Source organism: Papilio machaon, chromosome 29 (assembly GCF_912999745.1).
Source record: "Papilio machaon chromosome 29, ilPapMach1.1, whole genome shotgun sequence".
Taxonomy (NCBI): Eukaryota; Metazoa; Arthropoda; class Insecta; order Lepidoptera; family Papilionidae; genus Papilio; species Papilio machaon.
Window position 1 is genome coordinate 3,540,017 of NC_060014.1, and position 24,351 is coordinate 3,564,367.

Sequence of the window (24,351 nt, forward strand, 5' to 3'; positions counted from 1 at the left end):
GCTGCATAAACCAGCATGGGACTATCGATTACTTTCTGTAATAGTGCAAGGTCGCGATACTCAGGAGGCGTTCCTTCATTAGTTTAATTGTGTATTTCTCGTATCAATCTTTGCAATCATTCAAAAGACTTGCATTATTTGTGTGACGCACTGCAAGCGATAAGCGATAAGCGGATCATTTACGTATGTCTGTAGCTCATTTGTGAAATCTATTTAATAATAATTTTGCTTTGATTCAATAGATTTTATTAAAGTGTCGTCCATTAATTTTATTTTCTTTAGTTACAAGGTTTAAAATTCTAAAGCATTTTTTAATTAAATTGTCACATGCAAGTCATTACAATACGATGAATAGGTATCATTTATTGTCCAACGTATCATTATTGTAAAGAATAAAGTTTTAAAGTTTTATTCATGTTAAACAATGACAAGTAGGCATTACATGTCGGGTTGACAGTTATTGTTTACATATTAAAGGAAACATTCAGTTTATTACAGTCCACTTTTATCAATTTACAATGTTTCCTTTAAATTATAGTGCGTGTAAAGACTCCAGTCTCTGTTCATTGTTTAATTTAATTTAATTGGTCAATCAGCGTCAAGTTAGTCAAGGGATAATTTCATAGTTGTTAGTTGATATCTGTTAAAGGAAAAGGCAATACATCCGAAAATTTCTGCCGATATGTGACTGCTGGTTAATCCAATCAAGAGTGCATTACGATAGACCTGTCATCTCATCCAGCCGTCAGGGTCGCGGCTGCAGACCTGTCAGTGTTTGGTAGTTGTCTTCGTGTTTTTTTATATTCATGTTTATTGTGCATTCAACTCCATACACATTTAGTTCATAAGTAACTAGACAAGTCATTATTTTTTTGTAAGCACTTCATTGTTTTACCACAATTTGCGGCAAGCCTAATTATAAACTTTCTTCGGATTAATTGAACCTCTTTCGTAAGCGCGTATAAATTAGTAAATTTGGTAGTATTATTAATTTGTTTTAGTAATTCGCTACCTGGTGACCTAGCCCCGAACTTAATAGTGTATCTTCTTGTCTTCTCTTATCTCTTATTCCTTATGATTTTTATGAGAGATAGGTAAAATCTGTTGAATTCCGGCTATAGGGAATTTTAGGTATTTTTGCCCATTTAAAGGGACTTAAACATTGTGCTGGTACATATTGAGTTTGTTCTGAGACCAGCACACTACCGCCGTCCTCTGCAGCTTTAAGCGGCCTGCTGCCACTGCCACTGGTACGCTCCTCATCGGCCCACTCACCGCGACGCCGAATGCTAAAGGCACCACTTCTAAAAAGATAGATGTCATCTCAAAGGAGGACAAGCGATCATGACTTAAATGGCGACGGAGATGGACAAGAGCTGGTCAACTCAAAATACAAGCATCATGAGCGTCACTAACGTTTGATCTGCAACTGACATCGTACAAAGTGCCTTTACTGAAACCTGCCAGCTGCCTCAAGATGAAGACTGATTTTGTTGAAAGACGAGCTTTCAACGCCCGGGGGCATGTTCGCGCCAATACGCCTTACAATTATTAATAGCAATGTACATGAAATCAGTTAACCAATAAGCGATGACGTGAAGTTGCATCCACCGACATTACCCTTGCATTTTTGTGATTTTTATATGTAATGAAGTTCATTCTGTAACTTGCTCGATTAAAAGGCGTACACACCGCATCTGAAGTTTTATATTTTCTCAATAACCAACTACTCCGTCACATTGAATTTTTACAGGCTTATTACGCCTTTTTTTAATTTCTCGCGGACAGAGTCAGTGACAGCTAATGTATAAACAATTCTCACCGAGACAAACCAATAGGAATCCTTCTTAAATATAATTCTTGATATCAATCCCATCTTGGATTCCGGAGCTATGGTATGCAGGTGCAGATGTCTAACACTTCGAAACGGAGGCCAATGGTAACCAAACCTTGCATCATCTACTGACAAGTTGTTCTTAGCAAGTTGCTCTTTAGCTATGCACAGCATTCTGTCAACTGGAATATATATTTTTTATTTAAGTAGAGGAACACTGAAGAAATTATGGTTTATGTGAAAGTGGATGTGTAAGAATGGACTGAATTCAGTTATGATGGTCGATAGAAGAATATGGAAGAGTACTATAGCCCAACCAAGAATAAAAATACTGGCCTGAAGGCACTTCAATCAGTTATTACATCACTTTCTAATTAAATATAAAGAAATTAGTTCAATGTTTTTTCACAATATGGCGAGGATTTTTATACATACTGTATTCTCAGAACAACATAATTATCACAATTTCTCCAATGGTTTAGGAACGTATGTGAAGAAAACAATGTTTTTTGGCCTACCTAAATTCTTGTCAGCGGTTGTTAACGCCTTAGCATCCTCTATATGTCTCTTCGGAATTGTCAATATATGAAAATCACTTGCCGGTTTTATATCACGAAATACGCAAACATCTTCGTCTTCATATAGTATTTCAGTACTTTCTAATTTATTTACTATATTACAAAATATACAATTCGATTTTTCAATCGCATTCGAAGTCATTTTCGTTACTAAGCGATTGAAAACTAAAAAGCTTGATTATTGTTCAGATAACGGTTTATATTGAATTATTATCAAAGTTCCAAATTCCTACCCATAGAAAAGGATTTTTTTTAGAATTCAAATTGACATTTGGTAAATGACAGTGACAACTCAATGACTTTTGTATCAAAAAGTATTTGAAATGACAAAGGTATTTTAAGCACACAGCATCAAATTAAACAAAACCAAAAACTTAATTTGAAAATGTAAAAAAAATGTCTTTACTTTTTCAAGTCTCAAAAAATATAATTCAAGAGATAACTTAATAGAGATAAGTACGGTTCGTCGACATACAAAATTACAGGCCATGGCTAGTTTCAAAATGTATTTATGTATCCAAAATATGTTAATTATCTGTAGACGAAAAATAAAATGATTATGTAAGCAAAATAGGGGTGTGTCTTTGTATTGGTGCATAGAAATAAAACAAATAGTAATTACATATTTACAATAAAATTACTTTAATTAGATACTAATTACAGTCGAAGTTAAACTTAATTAAGTACATTAATAATTAATTTATACCTAAAAAATACAAAACAGTTTACACACGAGAAATACGGTTCAAATTTGTTAATGTTTCTAATAATTTCATAAATAAAGTAGAAATACTGCAAACAGTTAATTTAAAAACCTTAATGTTTTGTACATGCTTAAGGTGGAAATCTAAAACCAGACAAGAACATATGAATATTACATTATTATGAATTTATTGGTTAATATCAACATGTGATTATTGTTATAAATTCAAATAACAGTCTTTTTCAGTTCTATTTATACAGCAGGTTAGATTTATTAAAGGGTTTGGTTATTTTTCTGAAAATGTCACTCTAACTGTAGTTTTCCTTTGCCGAAACAACTGTGTGTGAATATTGGATCTTGATTTTTCCCAAGAGAAATAAAGGGATGACAATAATTTTTCACATTATTTAACGGTGAAACGCGAAACTTTCTGCCTCGTGCTGCCGCGTTGAAGTATGATGCGAGGATGGTATTACTAAACCAGTGTAGCTAGCACGAATAATTGTGACATTCACCTTCGTATTATCATAGTCAATTATGTCAAAATTAGTATAACATTTCTGTTGTAGTTTACACTTGATACTGCACAAATTTTAATATTTAAATTTTGTCGATGACGATTGTCACAAATATATGTGCAAGGTCCACAGTTTGACTTATGATTCTTTATGAAGCTAGCGTCTTTTTCAAAAGTTGTCTATGGGCATCAGTGATCTCTTAGGATGAAACTCGTTCGCTCCCTTGTCATAGATAAAATTTTAACAGTTGTTACGATAGTAGAGGATTATTATAATATTGTGTAAAATGTTGAATATCTAAAACCAAGTTGGAGCGTCGTTGTAATAAGGTTGATTATACGCTTCATAATTATTAGTATAATCATTACTTTGTTGGTTATAATTATAATTATTTTGATTATTTCCCGTATTTCTTGTGTTTTCATGATAACGTACATTTTCGTTACGTTGTTGTGATTTCCAATTGTTAGTTTGATAATTAAAAGATTCCGTAGATCTGGACGGGTTATATCCCTGTTCGTTTAAATCTATCTGTTCAAATTCCGAACTGAACGATTGTTCGCTGTAAACCACAGATGATATAAACGCTCGGTGTGCGATCGCGTACAAAGCCGGAGTGTTGGGGGCGCCACAGGAGCGGCCCACTGAAGTGACAGCTACCACTCGCCATATGCAGCCATCTTGGATCTGTGCCGGACCACCGGAATCACCCTAAAAGAGAAATTAAATCAAGAAAATATTTATTTAGCCACATAATGAGATGACAGATTAACCTAAAAAAAATAACCACCGTGTCAGGATAACTTTGTCACACTGACTAAACTGACTTAAACTAGCTTGTCAACTCTACCTGACATGTATCTTTCCCGCCTTCCCTAACGCCGGCACAGATTTGACTGTCACTAGAAGGTCCATTGGGCAGTTTGCGGGACTTGCCGAGCGCTCGTCGACATTCCTCCGGCTCCCATACATCTAGAGATACACTGCGAAGTTCCCTGGACTGGTCACCACCTGGAATGGAAGTGGAAACGTATATAATTCTTAATAAGGTGGGGTCTCTCAATTGCCGTTTGGATGGATGTTTGTTACTAAGTAGAACGGCGAAACAGATCTCGATGAAATTTGGCACATATGTAGAACACAATCTGGAAGAACACATAGGCTATGATCTCGGATGTGTCCAGTTCCCGTGGAATTCGTTTGATCTACACATTGACTCGAAAATTCCGTAACGTCTCAAAACGCGATATTGAAATTTGGCACATGGAGATACTTATCACCTTTTTTTATTCCGCGCAAAAGTCGCGAGTAAAATGTAGTACATCATATATCATACCAAACTCCGTCCGGCCCCATCCTGTAGCGATGAACGATTCATTCGGTGTAGGTGGCACACCGAGACAGGCAGGCCGGATAAACTCCGAGAAACTGTAAAAGTATAGACATGGCTTTTTTTAAGTAATATTTTTGTTTACAATTCAATAGATGGCGCTATTCTTAATCTAATTAATTCTATACTGTTAATATTGATCAGAAGGAATTTGGATTAAATACCGATTTTTGCTATGAGAAATGTACATCGGGTATAGTACTTATTGACCATTAAATGGCTGTGTACCTGTATACCATTGTATATACCACTGTATGCTGTGACCCGGGTATCGTCGTTAAACTGCGTTCAGACCACCGGAGGACGGGCAGCACCGTCCCTAGGGTACGGTGGAACTACTGCGATCACCAACCCGCCTGCCAAGCGTGGCGATTATGGCACAAACCCCCCCTCCTCAATGAAAATGGCTGTGTGACTACTACTTATATCAATTTACTCACGTGACAGCGTCGGACATCTTGACTAAGGCAATATCGTAGTAAGCTTTGGGCAGCTTGTATCTTGGATGACGTATAACCGTAGATATCTTCATAACAACTGCATTGGGGTCATCCAAATAAGATGAACCCAATTGTACTACTCTCGGTGGGCCCCTGGATTTTAGGGTAGAAGGAGAACTGTTTTAATGTTGAAAATTTGTAAAATAACTGATTTATTTAAGAAATAATGACAAAAATTACTATTTTGTTTAGAATTATCGTTAAAATATGACAGAATCTTTTAAAAAATACCACAACTCTTCCATTAGTATTAAGAATAATAGAGAATATTAAAAAACTTTATCCATTTTCGGTTAAAATATAATTAAGACATCGTATTTGTTAATTGCACAAAATCATAACACACCACCGTGTTTCAATCTGCCACCAACGCCATCTGTTATCAACTAGTGCACTTACATGACAATACTGTTGTCTCTCTCTTCGTAAGCGCAGTGCGCGGCGGTTAGTACGAAGCGATCGCTGATCAGAGAACCACCACAGCGCCACGCATATCCGTCGTACTGGAATAGGTATATTAATACTAGTCAGATCTTCTAGAAGCATGGTACGAAACTAATATTGTTTTGCATCGCGAGTATCGCATTACGCGCGATCTGTACACACATCGTTGAATTGTCGACGCGAGTCGTCTATTCAGTTAGTACAGGCATAGCGATTACATGTCAAATGTAAAGATTTTCTCTTGACAAAATGGTTGCGAGCGACTGGTTTTGGCGACTAAAGGACGAAGGGTAACGCGTACTGTGTACGTACTTCTATAACATTGCATTGTGTAAGTCGCTTAAAGAATAAAATCGTCATGTTTCGTAATCGTTGACTTGTGTACAAAGGTCCTAATGTGTCAATAGCTCGCTGGTCTTTAGTGCAGCAACAAGAGCAAACATTTATCATCCGTTACAAAGCCAGTGATTGGAAACGCTACCACCAAAGATACATTTCAGAAAGTTACGTTGCATTAACTCGTCAGAAAATTTCGCGTAAATTTCTATCTGGAAACTGATAAACTAATGTCATTTCGAAAACGAATAAGTTGATTATCAATGCAAAAAAACTTACATTCAACTTCACCCAACCAATCAGCGCCATGTGTGGAAAATCTTTAATAGATACCACTTTACCCCCAACAATGAGGGGTATCTTTGACGGAGCGCAGGAAGTCACATTTATCTCAAGTGGTTCCGGAGATGGTACCAATGGTATTGCTTGGAGCTGTTTCGTTTGTAACTTCTTGTATTTACTGCACACTGAAATATACAAGAAACATTTCAAAACTACTCAAGACTTCGATCAATACCAACTGTTATTGTATAGTGGATTATGACGAAGAAAGGGACGCATACGAAGAAGAAATGCTATGTTTCAGGGCGTCCACTCCTCTGTCGATTGAAAGTAGGCAACGCATCTACAATTCCAGATGTCTATGGGCAGCGGTCGGCCACATGTTTGTTTGCCACCTTAGAATATAATCAAGTCGGCTAAAAATACGACAGGCATAAAGTAGATATACAGTTTTGTCTATTATTAAGATTTATTTTACAATCTACATATAAGGAGAAGTGCATCATCTAAAAGTGGGAACATCTACAACTTATTAGCTTATCGCAAAATGCCTTTGATCTCGTAAATTTAACTCCAACTAAAAGCTATATACTCAGATACTCAACAGTTATAGTCGACTAGCTATCGCCCACGATTCCGTCCGTGCGGAATTAAAAAAAAACGTAATAAGTAGCCTATGTGTTCTTCCAGACTATGTTCTACATCTGTGCCAAATTTTATCAAGACATATTCAGCCGTTCCGTAGATACCTTCAAACAAACATCCATCCATCTAAACATTTGCATTTATAATATTAGTAAGATTATCGGGATTCGAATTGCAATACCTTCAAAGTCTTATAGCCTATTGGAGCTTCTTAATTATTTCAAGCTGTTTAAAATATGGCAATGAAACTTACTTCTTTCAGACACATCGATATGACGTAATCTCTCCACTTCACTCATCGTATCTTCTCCAGGTACAGTTATCATTTCTGGTGGGATTCTTGTGTCTTTTGGTAGTATATGTACTGGTCTTAATGTTGTAGTCCGTCTAGATGGTGGTCTATTGGTAATTGGTGGTCTTTTATCATCAACAACTGCTGGTTTTACTCCTGGTCTATTGTAGAAAGGATTCTGTGTTGTGACCACGTAATTATTTTTGGATACTTTGTTGTTTGATTGAGAATTGTATTCGCCTGATTGAGTATTTTGGTTTCTGGAAGGTTGGTTATTGTAATTGTTTGGTCTATTGTTGTTATTTCCTTGATTGTTGTAATTGTTAGATTGTCCGTTGTTATTCGATCCTCTGTTGTTATTTGTGGTTTGAAAATAAAATTCGTTTGATTGAGTATATTGACTGTTGGAAGGTTGGTTATTGTTGGATTGTCTATTGTTATTGTTAGTTGTTTGCCTATTGTAATTATTTAAGGGTTCATTGTTAGGGAATTGAATATTTTCATTGGAATAATGATTGTTACTGTTGTTATGTTGATTTTTGTTATTGTTGGACTGATTGTTGTAATTGTTGTTATTTTGTCTTTCATAATTTTCAACAGATTGACTATAGCTTGGTTTTGTTGTACTAGTTTCATATCTTTTCGTTGTTCTTGTTACGAAAGATATTCTGTCTTCGCTATGTTTTCTTTTTTCGTTGCTAACATTATCTAATATTAATATAGCATCGTAATTATTTCTAGATGTACTTCTAGAATTCTCTTTAGAACTGCTCTGTATTTCTCTTGCTGTATTTCTTGAAGAATTTCTAACGTTTGTCGATTTGTTAGGTTGATTATCATTTCTATGACTGGCATTTTTATTTATAGGCTTGGAAGTTGTTGAGTATATATCTTGTTCTATAGGTTTTGCCTTCTTTCTAGCATCATCCCTTAAATAACTTTCAAGTGTCGAGATAGCAGCTGGTGTTTTTCTTCTTTCTTTCTTCTCTTCTGTCCTTTGATTTGTTGGATGTCTGTTGAATGTTTTGGGTTTTTTCGTCGTAAATATACTGTCATATGTTGGGAAATCACCGAATGCTGGATACGATTTTACGATAGGTTGTAATGCTTCTAAGAAATCTGAAATAACAATGCAAATTTAATACACTATTAACAACAGAAAGTCGGCGACGGCTGATAGAAATGTATGGAGGAGTAGTACATACTGTGCTGACCCACCATAGGGATAAGGGCAGGTTGATGATGATGATTAACAACAGAATGCCCATTTTCCTACGTAGTGTACTCAGCCGTCACATCTAAATTTACTCCCTTCTTAAGGATATCCTATTTCAAAGAATGGAGCAGTGCGGTAACAGAATGGTATCCGAGAGATGGGAAAAGAAGTAGAGGTCGGCAGCCTCTGAGATGGGAGGACGACATAAAGATGGCAGCCGGCCCATATTGTAAGAGAGTCGCCCACGACAGAAAACAATGGAAACGTTTAGAGGAGGCCTATGCCAAGAGACACACAGATTAGGGACAATTTATAATTTTTCATATCACGTGTATATTTCAAATAATTTCAGAACAAAGGGCTATATTATTATGATTATTAGTATTTGAAAGAATGCATGATTCGTGAGTGAAAACCCTCGGTACTCACCATATAATTGTGCATGGGCTCCTGTGCTCAGAACGATGTACAAAACTGCGGCAAATGTTGTGCTCCGAGCCATATTGTCATTTTATCTGGAAAAGAATTAGATCAACGATTAGTTTTCAGCACATACCTGTATCACGTGACATTATTATATCCAGTGGTGGGTAGATAACATTTTAACATTGGTAGACGCCAGCAACATCTGTTGCACGAATGGACCGGCTCGCCCGATGCAATACCACGACCAAACAGAAGACATGCGTCAAGTTTAAGCAATTCCGCGTACAGTCTGATGAGTGTGTTTCCTTCCCACCCTTTTATAAAGGAAAGAACCCATTCTTTCCTTTATAAAAGGGTATAAAAGGGGAAGTAGATTTGATGGAGGACTACGTATAGGTAGAGAAAATATTATCGTTCTGTGCGTCTCCTCCTCGTAGACAATGCATCTGCAATTGCGGATGTCTATAGGTAGCATTCACTTTGCTAATTTCAAAGAATTCTGGTGGCTGCTTGCTTATTTGCCACCTTATAATATAAAAAAAGTAAATCGCAAAATTGTGCCTTGCGATAGTATACTTAGAAGCCATCGAATTCACCGAGTTGGAAATAAACTTCCTCAACTGTACATGACAAAATGAACATTCTTTGTAAAACTTTCCGTCAATTAATATAATTTTATGATCTTATATCTTGGAAATATAACCGCAATCTTTTATATGAAGAATTTGCATTTTAATAAACAAAAACATTGGATTTCCCAAACTAAGTACAAACAGTTATAGCGGTCGCCTATTGGTGGAAATTTAGCTTTTGTTTAGTTTCACTTGGCCCTTTGTTTGTCATCAAATCTTGGTTCCAAATTCAAATGTACTTCCCGGTTACTGATTGAAGTGACATCTTCTTTATCTATATATATATATAAAAAAGAAAGTTGTGTTAGTTACACCATTTATAACTCAAGAACGGCTGAATCGATTTGACTGAAAATTGGTGGGCAGGTAGCTTAGAACCAGGAATAGGACATAGGATAATTTTTACCCCGTTTTCTTTTTTTTTTATTTTTTTTTTATTCCGCGCGGACGGAGTCGCGGGTAAAAGCTAGTTTTGTATAAATCACATGACAATACGATATTATGATGACATGGTGATGATCTGATGATTGAACTGGAAAGTGGCTATAGGAGCTTCGCAATGAAACGACACAATCTCATCGATTTCGGGTTGGTTTGAATCGTCTTGACGAATAATTTATTTTTTAATTAACAAGAACCTAATAAAATGTTGTTTTGAAAAAAAAAATAGCTTTATTTTTTTACTACTTTCTCTCCATTAACTGGTGTCAAAGTTCACGTTCTTCGTAACGGGAGAAAAGACTAATGATACTATATTAGTAAAAACAAGTTATATTTTATATAATAAAGTGGCAAACGAGCAAGCGACCAACTGATTCGAACTGAAGCGGTCACTGCCCATAGACCTCCGCAATAGCAGATGCGTTACCTACCTTTAATCAACGGAGGAGGGGACGCACAGAAAGAGAACATTTTGCTCTATGTGTCCCCTCTTCCGACAAATCCCCAGCCCATTCCAATCCTTTCCTTTATAAGAAAAGGGTGGGAAGGGAGAAGAGGACTAAAATTACAACTGTATAGAAAGAAATATATTTTACTTTATTCCATGTAACGTCAACTTTTTATATATTCACGTAATGTTTAACTTATCGATGTTATGAAGAGTTTATATTGTAGTATCACTTTTAAGATTGTGGGGTCTAAAATAACGTCATCATCACTATACGTCTCCACTGAGGGGCTCGGAGCCTACCACAAGTTAGGGGTGACTAGGCCATAGTCAACCACGCTGACCTAGTGCGGGTTGACTTGTACACAGCACACATATCTTTGAATTTATTCTCAGATATGTGCAGGTTGCATCACGATGTTTTCCTTCACCGTAAGAACGTCGGATAAATGTACATGTGTAAACCGAGAATCGAAAAACACATTGGTACATGACGGGATTCGAACCCAGGACTTGCAGATTGCAAGTCAAGTGCTTAACCCCTGAGCCATCGGAGTTCTAAAAATAACGCCGGGCATAAATTCTTGTACATAATTATATTAACGTTTCCTGCAAATAACATCCTACGCATGATATATTATCTGTGGTCAACAATGTTCTGACATTATCAACCTTTCTGATGATTCAGAATGCGTATTCGAGAATAGTGTTTATAAAATTTAAAGGATTATATGCATTTTAAATGAGTATTTACGCGACAAATGTCAAAAATCGCTAAAAAGAACAGATTTCACTAATCTTTACTAATATTATAAACTAGCTTTTACCCGCGACTTCGTTCGCGCGGAATAAAAAAAATGCACACAAGATAAAAAAGTTCTTATGTCAGTCTCCTAGTTCTAAGCTACCTCCCCATCAATTTTCAGCTAAATTAGTTCGACCGATCTTGAGTTATAAATAGTGTAACTAACACGACTTTCCTTTATATACTCGTACTAGCTTTTACCCGCGACTCCGTCCGCGCGGAATAAAAAATAGAAAACGGGGTAAAAATTATCCTATGTCCGTTTCCTGGTTCTAAGCTACCTGCCCACCAATTTTCAGTCAAATCGATTCAGCCGTTCTTGAGTTATAAATAGTGTAACTAACACGACTTTCTTTTATATATATAGAAGAAGATGTTTAGATGGATGGATGGATGTTTGTTTGAAGGTATCTCCAGAACGGCTGCATGGATCTTTATGAAACTTGTCACAGATATAGAACATAGGCTACCAAGTTTTTTTTTAAATTATGCGCGGACGAAGTTGCGGTCTACAGCTACTTTAATAAATAGAAATAAGGCTAGAATACGATGTTATTTACATCAAATTTACTTAAATAGATAAATAGGTAATTATTGTATTTTAACAGGATAATAATTAAATGATTCAATTTAATGATATAATGTGATGTGATTCCATCATCACATTATATAATCATTATTAACATTTACAACTGAGGTTACGTATAATAAAATGTTTATAACATAACATCTTAACTAATATTATAAATTTGCTTTTGCGGTCTTTTTGCGCAAAAAAAAGATGAATCATACTAATATTATATATGCGAATGTTTAGATGGATGTTTGTTTGAAGATATCTCCGGCTCAATGTATCTTGATGAAATTTGTCACAGAACAAAACATAGTCTGGAAGAACATATAGTCTACTTAAAGTTTTTTTAATTCCACGCGGATTGAGTTGCGGACGACAGCTAGTAGTGTACTATTAGTAATTTGAGACTATGTTCTATATCTATGCCACATATCAAGAACATATGTGTAACCGTTGTTAAGTTATCGAGTAAATATGTTAACATTGTTATTTGTCATCAACAACAACATAAGTTGTAGGAATTGTCCTCTCTCAGTGAAATACCACGACCTTACAGAAGACACGCCTCAACTACACTCTCATCTCTGTCTCACACAGGACTTGTTTTACTTCTCTTTCTCTTCACATCTCTTTTTTTATAAGGACACGATGGGAAGGGGAGGTGGATTTGATGGAGTAGATGCATAGGAAGGTTAAATATTCTCTTTTCGTACGTCTCCTTCGTGGATTGAAGGTAGACGCTTCGCCATTTCGGCGAATTCATGTGACCGCTTGCTCGTATGCCACCTTGTAATATAATATAAAAAAAAACTTATCCCACCGGAATTGGATACATTTCTTGGAATCTATGTGTTTTTCCAGACTATTCTATATTTATACCAAATTAGCTCAAGATCCATGCAGCAGTTCTAGTAATACTTTGTAACAAACATCCATCCAAACATTCGCATACTAGTAAGTTTTTTTGTAGGTTATGTGTAAGAAGTCATTTCAGATATGGCGGCTAATAGAGATATATAGAAAACCATTTTTTTAATCATACTTATTAGACGAAACACGGAATTACTTTCACTTGACGCCTGTCTTTTGTGTGGTGGTGGTATTGCACTTAACGAGTCGACCCATTGGTACAATAGATGTTGCTGGCGTCTACAACTGTGACTGTGTGTGACTAGTCGCAAGAGACACCTTCCACGAGATTTAAAAAAAATAAAGTAAATAGTAAGACTATGTCCTACATCTATTCCAAAATTCAACAAGATCTGTTGAACTGTTCCGTAGATATCTTCAAACAAATATCCATCCAGTCATCTAAACATTCTCATTTATAATATTAGTAAGATTGTAAAGTTGTTTACATTTTAAAGATCGACGACCTATCTGTAATGTAAAATAATACCTAAAAAAATACGACCAATATCTCGTTTGGAATAATTTAAATGAACATAATCTATATATATAAAAGAAAGTTGTGTTAGTTACACCATTTATAACTCAAGAACGGCTGAATCGATTGACTGAAAATTGGTGGGCAGGTAGCTTAGAACCAGGAATAGGACATAGGATAATTTTTACCCGGTTTTCTTTTTTTTTTTTATTCCGCGCGGACGGAGTCGCGGGAAAAAGCTAGTCTATATATATAAAAGAAAGTTGTGTTAGTTACACCATTTATAACTCAAGAACGGCTGAATCGATTTGACTGGAAATTGGTGGGCAGGTAGCTTAGAACCAGGAAAAGGACATAGGATAAGTTTTACCCCGTTTTCTATTTTTTTTTTATTCCGCGCGGACGGAGTCGCGGGTAAAAGCTAGTATCTAATATATAAAATTCTCGTGTCACAGTTTACGTCACCGTACTCCTCCGAAACGGCTTGACCGATTCTCATGAAATTTTGTGAGCATATTCAGTAGGTCTGAGAATCGGCCAACATCTATTTTTCATTTTTTTTAACTGCGCGCGGACCGAGTCGCGGGCGGTAGCTAGTATTTTATGTTATTCATAGTTTTCAATTAACTTAAATAACTTGCAATTCATGTTCTAATTTTGATAAGTAAGAGCATACTTGCATAAATTATCCAATGGGATACGGGTTTAAAAAATTATCATGTTATGTAAACCATTAATTGTGTATTCAGTAAGTTCTAGTTTGTCCGCATAATGTGTTGAAATCCAACCTTTAACTATACTCCACATTACGCTAAAATTCGTAAATCCTACTAAAATAATATAAATGCGAATGTTTAGATGGATAGATAGTAGGATGTTTGTTTAAAGGTATCTCCAGAACGGATCTTGACGAGATTTTTTACAGGTGTAGAACACATAAGCTCCTTAATAAGTTTTTTTAGCGCATGGACGGAGTCGCAGGTGACAGCTAGTTACAAAGCCATAAGCTAACCTTGTTATAGAATTTCACATCATTTAATTTTTTACAAAATATTTGAAAAATTGATTAATCAAAATGGCCGCCATGTATGACCTTTTGGCATTCGATTCAAAGTAGTATTGGCTCGTAAGTTAGGTTGTTATTCAAATAATTTGCTAAGCGAAAACACGCAATTTAACCTATCATAATATTAAATAGCAACGGACGGACATTATTTTTGGAACGAAGTTCCTTATCGCGCGTTGTGAAAGGGGGCTAGACGGAAAAAATTCTTACGAAAAGTTGTCACGACACTTTTTGCTATAGACGAATGAGCGCTACTTCACCATGGCAACGACGTGACAATATATAACGAAAATTCATAGAAATAAAATGTACTTCTTGTGAAGACTTCAGTTTCTTATTCATAGAATAAACATTGGTTCCTTCAATAATTAAAAGGAACTTCGTTCCATCAGGCTGTCCCTTGACACCTCTCAAGTTTTTTATTTAAACAAAGAAATTCCCTTTTTAAATAACAATTGATGTATAAGAGAAAGGTAATAAGGAAGTTTGTTTAACCTTTAAACCGATTTAAAACAACTTGACATTTAACTGTAGTTTAACCGCAAGCTGTTGAACTCTTGAGTTTATCTTCAAGGTTAATTTTACGAATCTTCCGGTAAAAATCTTTATATAAGTCGCATAATTATATATTAAAACATCTTTAAAAAGCAATAAGTTAGGGTTAGTTCAGACGAACTATTTACTATATTATATACTAACTACGAACTAACTTCAAACTGGTTGTAGTAGGGAAAGTTGAGGGTAAAAGAGTAAGGGGACGATCGCCTATCCGTTGGTCTGACCAAGTCCAGACAATATTGGCACTCAACAATCCGACCGCCATGAGACAAGCCGCGGACAGAGCGGTGTGGAAGCAGTCGACACATTAGTGAAGGCACTTCAAGATGAGCATGAAGAAGAAGAAGATACTGACTATGAGACTATATTTGAGATAGGCCTGTTCAAAGAGCTGCGCAGATTTATTACACATACATATTAATAAAATTCTCTGTATGTATCGACAAAAAAAATTCGTACACATTATTTATTTGCGTAGCCGATAACAAAGAAATAATTTTTATTAAATTTTTTGTTAGTCTGTATGTCTCCTGTACGTATACCCGCGTTTGTAGTCTCCGGAAAGACTGAACCGATTATGACGGGACTTGAACCGGAAGGTAGCTGATGCACGCGGGTATATAGGTTACTTTTTTAAATTCTGCACTGACAAAGTAGTAGTGCTTGTCGCATATATATTTTTATATTGCATGCATATTGCACCGGTCTGTGTGAACGGACCTTTTTAAAGTAGCAGCTGTGTTGCCTCCAATAAAGAGACACAATAATGGAGGTATTACCCTTTCCTGTACGTTCAATTATTTAAATTATTGTCCCTCTCTCGCATAACATTTTTTTTTCAATTTACTCACCCAATTAGTTTAATGGTGTAAAAATATATAGCTTTAAGCGTGTCGTAAATATAGGGCTTTTTATTACGACAAGAATTATTCAAAAATATGCCGTGATTGTTACGATTCTGAGTAACAAAGAAGTGTTTACGTTTTATTATGTTACTAGTTACTAACTAGCTTTAACCCGCGACTCTGTCCGCGCGGAATATAAAAAATGCACACAAGATAAAAAAGTTCCTATGTCCGTCTCCTAGTTCTAAGCTACCTCCCCAACAATTTTCAGCTAAATCAGTTCGACCGATCTTGAGTTATAAATAGTGTAACTAACACGACTTTCTTTTATATATATAGATGCTAATGTTTAGATGGATAGATGGATGTTTGTTTGAAGATATCTCTGAAACGACTGAACGAATCATAATGAATTTTATCACAGATGTAGAACATAGTCTGGAAGAACACATAAGCTACTAATTAAGTTTTTTTATACTTATGTGCGGACGGACTCGCGGGCGATAGCTAGTATTAGTATAGTTATATGATTGTTAGTAATAAATACAATATAGTTAACACGTGTAATATTTTATTATAGACAACTTGTCGGCCTTCTACTGTCACTAGTGTAACCATCCGATTTTTAGATTACAAGGATAAAGGCAAGTCACTGAAACCTATAGAAGTTTAAGGGTTTCAACTTTTGTAATCCATCTTGTTTGAAATAGAATGAAATGATGTTAATATATATTATTAAATTTGTCGCAGAATTCTGGGATAAATCGTTTTATCTTACTAATATTATAAATGCGAATGTTTAGATGGAAGTTTGTTTGAAGGTATCTTTGAAACGACTCAACGGATCATAATTAATTTTGGCATAGATATAGAATATAGTCTAAAAGTTTTTTTAATTCCACGCGGACTGAGTCGTGGTCGACAACTAGTTTATACACAATAATACAATTAGATTGTCTGTATGTATCTATAAATAATCCTGTTTTATGCAATATAATTTTGTATAAATATAAAATTTTATCTGTCTATTATGTCGTTATGTCGTCTGTTCGCAAGTCCACGTTTGTTCGGGGTAATCTTCGAATCAGCTTGACTGATTTTATAGGGATTTTACTTACTGGAATATAGCTTACTAGCTCTCGACCGCAACTCTGTCCGCGGGGAATTTAAAAAATTAAGTAGCCTATGTGTTCTTCAAGACTATGATCTATGCCAAATGTCATCGAAATCCGTTGAGCCGTTCTGGAGATACCTTCAAACAAACATCCATCCAAACGTTCGAATTTATAATATTAGTAAGATATATGTGGGATTTACATAAGTCCTTTAAAGTTTTGTAATATGGTAACCCTAGTACACGTATGGAACTTTTGCGAGGGTAATGCGTAAGTTTTAATAAGTTTTTTGTTTGTAATGAGTATAAGTACTTTAATTTTTTTGACGACCAACAACAAGAAACGGCAGTAACGATAGTTAGTAGGATCCGTATGGTATAATCTGACTAACTTAATTGGCCCGGTGGGCAAAATAAAATAACAAATAGACCACCTCTTAACGTTAATAGTATCTCCAAGATCCTTGTCACGACCCCAGATATCATCTGGAAGTAGAACCTTATTGTGTAAACAAGTTTAGTCAACTTTTTACAAGACTAATGACAGATATGGCTTTGCCAATTCCATTGTGATCTGTAGCGTAAACGTTCGAACTGATTTTGACGAGTGAGGTGTAATTTGTCCTTCCCCTGAGGGCATCATCGGGGTTATTTAATTATTTATTAACGAATAACTAGTTAGAGACGAAAGTGAACATTATTCTAAACACACAGAGGTGACAAAATTTAGGTTAAAAGAGTTTCATCATCATCAACCCGCCCTTATCCCTATAGAGGGTCGGCACAGTACTACTCCTCCATACATCTCTATCAGCCGTCATATCTGAATTTACCCCCTTCTTACGCATATCCTCTTTCAAAAAATCCATCCATACTTTCTTTGGTCTTCCTCTACCTTTATAGCCATCCACATTCAAACTAATTACTTTTTGTTTATGTGATCATCATCCCTCCGTATAGCATGTCCAGTAAAAATAGGTTAAAACAGTTTAGGTTAAGAAATTCCCGCGCAAACTTTTATCAACGGATGTCACTGTGGATCAATGTCATATTGTAATATTTTAGTTAACGTTTAATAATAATAAGTTACTGGCAAAGGATAACAGAAACAGAAAACATTGCCAGTAATTAAAAAAACTTTTAACTAAAATTAAGTTTTTTTTTTAAAGATAGAGGCAAAAGAAAATATTCATACATCCAGAACAGTTTGTATTTTGATTAAATATTAATAATGATTGATTGATTCCTGCTTTAAAAATAAAATACATTTTTAAAAATTTATAAAATACATCGTCGTAAGATATTTTTTAAAAAGGGTATCAAAAGTTATGAAGATAAAGCTGTCCCAAGCGACTCCGTCTACGGGAAATTAAAAAAAAACTTGATTGGATTGATTGGCCTATGTTTTCTTCTAGAATATGTTCTACATTTATGTGAGATCCAACAGAACGGCTCAACGGATCTGGATGAAATATGGCATGGTATAGAACATAGTCTAGAATCTAGAAGATCATATAGGCAACTAATTAAGTGTTTATTTTAATTCCGCGCGGACGGAGTCGCAGGAGACAACTAGTATCTTATAACAAACATCCATCTAAATTTTCACGCTTTTAATATTAGTAAAAAGTACACGTATTTAGAAATACATACACAAGATATTTAACAACAGTTTTAGATCTATACCATGTTTAGAGTTTTTTTTTTTGGAACAGCGTATAAACTGTTCACCCCGTTGGGTATTACCCGTGTTATTTAAATCTTTTTTTTGTATTAAATTTAAACCATTTAGGAGGCGCCTTAATATATTCACATCGTATTAATGCTCCAATAATGTGGATTGTCGAGTTTTATAAACTTGTTTACTACATACTAAATAATATATGAGAATAAAACTGGATACGAATTACTTTGATATTCTCGATTCGACACGAAGCGAGATTTTAGTTTTTTACTTCAAGAAAAAAAATCCGCTAGGAAATTAATCAAATAGGTATCAAAGTTAATTAATATAAACGTGTGGATACATCCCAGAATCCAGTTGTTTTTTATTGTAAATTAGTTAAATTGCTTTTTATTTTGTATATTTATAAATAATATTTAAAATAAAATATGAAAAAGTAATTGAAAATTTACGTGTATATTTTTTTGTTTAAATCTGTTCTTTTCTTTTTAGTGATTTTTGACAAATTAAGGTCATTGACACGCACAATCTATAAAATGAATCACATAGTAAATCGTTAAAAATTTTAAGATCCAAGTAATACCAAAATAATATTTTTGGCACAGATATAATCATGGTAAATACGATTGTCCAAACACTAAAGTATCATTAGGAGATAACAAAAAAACGACTTAATAAAAAAAACCGTTAAAAAACCATTCCAACACTAGTAGTAAAAAAAAAAAACTCACATATATCTTCCATACATTAAAATACGCTCAAATCAAAACAACTACAAATTAAAATGATAATCCACTATTAAATTTAATTATAAACACTTGATTAACAAATATAATTATAGTTTATTATCTATCGACAATTAGAAAACAATTTAAAAACACAAAAGCCGTACGCGATCACTGCCACTGACTATAAAATTAAAAAAAAACCAAATTCAAGATGGTGACCGGGCGTGCTCTTTCGACGCGTCTGTAAATGATACTGAGATACGGCGGAAGCAAAAAAACAAGTTTAATGCAAAACTATTATGGCTGGTGCATGGTGGTTTTAATTAAAATTATTGTCTTAGTGGAATGTGTTAGAAAGATATGCGTAATTGTGTGATCTCAGATATTACGACAGCTGATAGATATTTAGAAGAAAGCTGTGCCACTATATTGTTATATCTATTATTCTTCTAGGAAACAACTGAGAACACAGAGCTGATGAACAAAGATTTTTTTCTCAGAAATCCACGGTAAGTCACCTCGTGTCATCCTTTTCTCTAAGTAATATACGTATAAGTAAAGAACCGATCGAATAAAAATAATGAAACAAAAACATTTAATTTAATAAGAAATTAGTCATTTTGTATTAACCGCAAAAAAATTGATGGCGCCAACCCTATCGTAAGTGGCATGCAACCTGCGCACTTAGAAGCCATTTGGTCTATGTCATAAGTGAAAGCGGGAAGCAATATAAAAATATTAAATCAACACGTAAATCAAAAACTTTGTATCTATTTTTAAGGAAATTGCAAGAATTTATTAACTTAAATTTTTAAAAAATACATAGTAAAAGATTATGTGGAGAAGAAATGCAAAAGATAAAAAAACATTTAATTATAAATTACTAACTGTCGCCCACAAATCCGTCCGCGCGAATTACTGACTACTAGAATGATATAGCCGCTGAAATTTATATTTGACCCTTGTGATTGATTCGTAAATGTTTTTAATTACTTTGTATGAAACGGAATAGAAAATTTTTTTTCGATTTACATGTGTGCATTTATCCGAAGTTATTACTGTGAAGGAAAACATTGTGATGCTGCACATATCTGAGAAGAAATTCAATGATATGTGTGAAGTCACTACACTTGGCTGTGGTTGACTATGACATAGTCATCTCTAACTTAGTGTAGACTCTGAGACCCTCAGTGGAGACGTATAGTGAGCTGATGATGATGGTATACTAAACATATTAAGCTTAGCGTTTGGTCTAATCAGTGTGCGTGCCGTACATGTTATTTTAGTCCCCTATCTTTTTCCACCCTTTTATTAAAAGGAAGGGGAAGTGAATATGATAAAGGAGGGAACGAATAGGAAGAGTAAATATCGATCTCTGTGCGTTCCCTCTTCTGTCGTTTAATTGTAGGCGATGTATCTGCAACTGTGGATCTATGGGCAACAGTCACCTCGCTATTTTGTCGAAATTAGATGGCCGTTGGCACTTTAAAACCATATTAAAAAAAACTTTGAAACTTACGCTGAGGTCAATACCATAGGTGGTATCGTCATTCTTCGAAGACAGGAGAAATTCAAACATTTGGTTACCCTGTAAATATATAAAAAAAATTTACTAATATTATAAATAAAAATGTTTAGATGGATGGATAGATGGATGGATGTGTCCAGAACAGCTCAACGGATCTTAATGAAATTTGGCATAGATGTAGAGCATAGTCTGGAAGAACACATAGGCTACTAATAAAGTATTTTGGAACGAAGTTCCTTATCGCGCGTCGTGAAAGGGGGCTAGACGGAAAAAAATCTTACGAAAAGTTGTCACGACACTTTTTGCTATAGGCGAATGAGCGCTACTTCACCATGGCAACGACGTGACAATATATAACGAAAATTCATAGAAATAAAATGTACTTCTTGTGAAGACTTAAGTTTTTTATTCATAGAATAAACATTGGTTCCTTCACTAATTAATAGAAAGGAACTTCGTTCCATCCGGGTGTCCCAACACACCTCTCAAGTTTTTTTAATCTCGCGCGGACGGAGTCGCCGGCGACAACTAGTATATTATAAGTTGGCAAATGAGACAGCGGCGACCGTTATTCACCGAAACAGAGAAGCGAGCCTAAAGACATAGACATTTGACGGCTGTCTTCTGTGTGGTCGTTTTATTGCACTGGTTGAGCGGCACATTCATACAACAGATGTTGTTGCTGGCTCTACCACAGCTAATAGTTTAATTTTTTTTTCAACTCACCGATCCCTCTAGTTCATTCTCTTCATCGCCCTGTGAAGAAATAAAAAAAATGGTTAAAAAATGGTAACAAAAATACGTCAAAATAAAAAAAAATAAAAACTAACAGATGAAACAGTCATTCTCATTGTCACCCTATCAAAAATATGTATATCTTTTAATTAAAAAAAAAAACTTACCGAAGATTCTTCAAACTCTTGCTTGTCGCCCTGTTAAAAAAAAAAAATTGTAATTTTTGTAAAATTTAATTTAATCAATTAATTGACATCTTAAAAGAAAATAACAAAAGAAAACTCACCGAAAAAACGTCTAACTCGTCCTCATTGTCACCCTGTAAAGAAAAAAAAATGTAATACTAAACTAGCGATAAAAACCTTTAAAAAAGATAATGAAATTAAAAAATAAACTTACCGAAGACTCTTCAAACTCCTGTTTGTCACCCAGATAAAAATTGTGTTCATAAATTAAAGTTAAAACTATAAATTGCCTTTTTACTTTGTTTGTAGTTTGATGTCATTTTATCTAATAATTTACATTTAAGTAGAAAAAAAAATTACTCGCGGAACAAACATCGAAATTATCTTTGTCATTGTGAAAACAAGAAAAAAGAAAAAAAAAGAATTATTTAATATTCAAATGTTTCGTTTTAATTATTACTGGATAAATTAAAATTAATTTGTTACCTTGTCCTTTTTGATAAGAAAAAAAAATGATATTGAAAAACTCACCGAAAAAACGTCAAACTCGACATCTTCCTCACCCTGGAAATGATATAATATAATGGAGCAATAATATAATCGAAACTAAAATAAAAAAATCTTTTTTTTTATATCATAAGGTGGCAAACGAGCCACCTGGATTCGCCGCAATAGCGATGCGACCGTTGCCATTAGACATTCGCAAATGCAGATGCGTTGCCCACCTTTAATCAACAGAGAAGGGGACGCACAGAATGAGGATATTTCTCCCTCCTATGCGTCCCCTCTTCCGCCAAATCCACTTCCCCTTCCCATCCTTTCCTAATAAGAAAAGGGTGGGAAGGGAAAGAGGACTAAAATTAGGACTCCGGGACCACACTCATCAGACGAAACGCGGAATTGCTTCCACTTCACGCCTGTCTTCTGTAAGGTCGTGGTATTACACTGAGCGAGGCCAATTCGTGCACCCAACAAATATTGTTGTTGGATCTACCACTGTTGAAAAAAATTGAGTTAAAAAACTTACCGAAGACTCTTCAAAGTCCAGTTTTTCACCCTGTAAAAAAAGGCAAGTACATAATTAAAAATTAAATTTTCAATTGATTTCATATTGTTATGTTGAACTTCATACAGTTTGTCACTGTCCTGTAAATTATTAGAAAAAAAAAACAATTGTAAATTGACAAAAATATTCAATTGTTATTGTACAAAAATGACGTAATTTCCAACTGGCAGATAAAGTAACGAAAACAACTCCACGTAACTAAACAACATTTTATAACTTTATAAAACACTAGCTGTCGCCCGCGACTCCGTCCGCGCGCAGTTAAAAAAAAATGAAAAATAGATGTCCGATTCTCAGACCCACTGAATATGCTCACAAAATTTCATGAGAATCGGTCAAGCCGTTTCGGAGGAGTACGGGAACAAAAACTGTGACACGAGAATTTTATATATTATATAGTATATGCTACTCAAAGATTATGTAGCATTCTAATGGTGAAGGATTTTGTATATAATTTGGTAAACGAGAAAATGGCCATCGTAATTTGCCGAAATAGCGAAGCAACCGATGCCTATAGATTGCCGCAAATGCAGATTCGTTAACTATCTTTAAGCGACCGAGTCGGCGACGTACAGTAAGAAAATTTTCCCTTCTTAGGCGTTCTTCACGACCACTTCCCAACCTTTCCTTATAAGAAAAGGGTGGAAAGGGACGAAGGAAATAAATTAGTACCTCGGCAATCGCACTCAACAGACTGTAGGCGGAAGTATTTCCACTTAAAGGCTGTCCTCTGTGAGGTCGTTATATTGCACCGGTTGAGCAGCACATTCATACAACAGATGTTGTTGCTGGCTCTACCACTGCTAATAATAGTTTTAATTTTTTTTCAACTTACCGATCCCTCTAGTTCATTCTCTTCATCGCCCTGTGAAGAAATAAAAACAATGATTAAAAAAATGGTAACAAAAATACGTCAAAATAAAAACTAACAGACGAAAATGTCATTCTCATTGTCACCCTATCAATAATATATCTTTTAATTAAAAAATAAACTTACCGAAGATTCTTCAAACTCTTGCTTGTCGCCCTGTTAAAAAAATAATTTTGTAATTATTGGTCAAATTTAATTCTATCAATTAATCTTAAAAGAAAATAACAAAAGAAAACTCACCGAAAAAACGTCCAACTCGTCCTCATTGTCACCCTGTAACGAAAAAAAAAAAGATTAATAAACTAGTGATAAAAACCTATAAAAAAAGATAATAAAATTAAAAAAACAAAATGCACTCAAAAGTAACCTAAAAAAACCAATTTCAAACAAAATGCACTCAAAAGTAACCTAAAAAAACCAATTCAAAACAAAATGCACTCAAAAGTAACATAAAAAAACAATTTTTAACAAAATGCATTCAAAAGTACCATAAAAAAGAATCTCAAACAAAATGCACTAA

The 24,351-nt window shown here is 34.7% G+C and overlaps 2 protein-coding genes across 2 annotated transcripts; both read right to left on the reverse strand.

The window, feature by feature from the left end:
• Nucleotides 1–1,747: 1,747 nt before the first annotated feature.
• LOC106709260 (adenosine 5'-monophosphoramidase HINT3) lies at nucleotides 1,748–2,638 on the reverse strand. Its single transcript, XM_045685235.1, has 2 exons — nucleotides 2,353–2,638; nucleotides 1,748–2,016 (listed from the first exon to the last, which is right to left on the reverse strand). Exons 1-2 carry the CDS (start codon nucleotides 2,552–2,554, stop codon nucleotides 1,748–1,750), a joined length of 471 nt encoding a protein of 156 aa, XP_045541191.1. The 5' UTR covers nucleotides 2,555–2,638.
• A 601-nt stretch (nucleotides 2,639–3,239) lies between these two features.
• LOC106709185 lies at nucleotides 3,240–19,763 on the reverse strand. The gene is made up of 9 exons (XM_045685249.1): nucleotides 19,450–19,763; nucleotides 9,168–9,253; nucleotides 7,484–8,641; nucleotides 6,583–6,770; nucleotides 5,923–6,026; nucleotides 5,464–5,616; nucleotides 4,970–5,061; nucleotides 4,484–4,644; nucleotides 3,240–4,344 (listed from the first exon to the last, which is right to left on the reverse strand). The coding sequence occupies exons 2-9, from the start codon at nucleotides 9,238–9,240 to the stop codon at nucleotides 3,931–3,933; spliced, it is 2,343 nt and encodes a 780-aa protein (XP_045541205.1). The 5' UTR covers nucleotides 9,241–9,253; nucleotides 19,450–19,763; the 3' UTR covers nucleotides 3,240–3,930.
• Between the last annotated feature and the right edge of the window lie 4,588 nt (nucleotides 19,764–24,351).

Excerpts from the sequence above, each read along its gene's own strand:
- LOC106709260 (XM_045685235.1), bottom strand. The coding sequence starts at position 2,554 with ATGACTTCGAATGCGATTGAAAAATCGAATTGTATATTTTGTAATATA. Across the intron at positions 2,017-2,352 it reads AACCGCTGACAAGAATTTAG|TTGACAGAATGCTGTGCATA; the intron begins GTAGGCCAAAAA and ends TATATATTCCAG.
- LOC106709185 (XM_045685249.1), bottom strand. The coding sequence starts at position 9,240 with ATGGCTCGGAGCACAACATTTGCCGCAGTTTTGTACATCGTTCTGAGC. Across the intron at positions 5,062-5,463 it reads AAGATGTCCGACGCTGTCAC|TTTCTCGGAGTTTATCCGGC; the intron begins GTGAGTAAATTG and ends ATACTTTTACAG. Across the intron at positions 4,345-4,483 it reads GCGGGAAAGATACATGTCAG|GGTGATTCCGGTGGTCCGGC; the intron begins GTAGAGTTGACA and ends TTTCTCTTTTAG.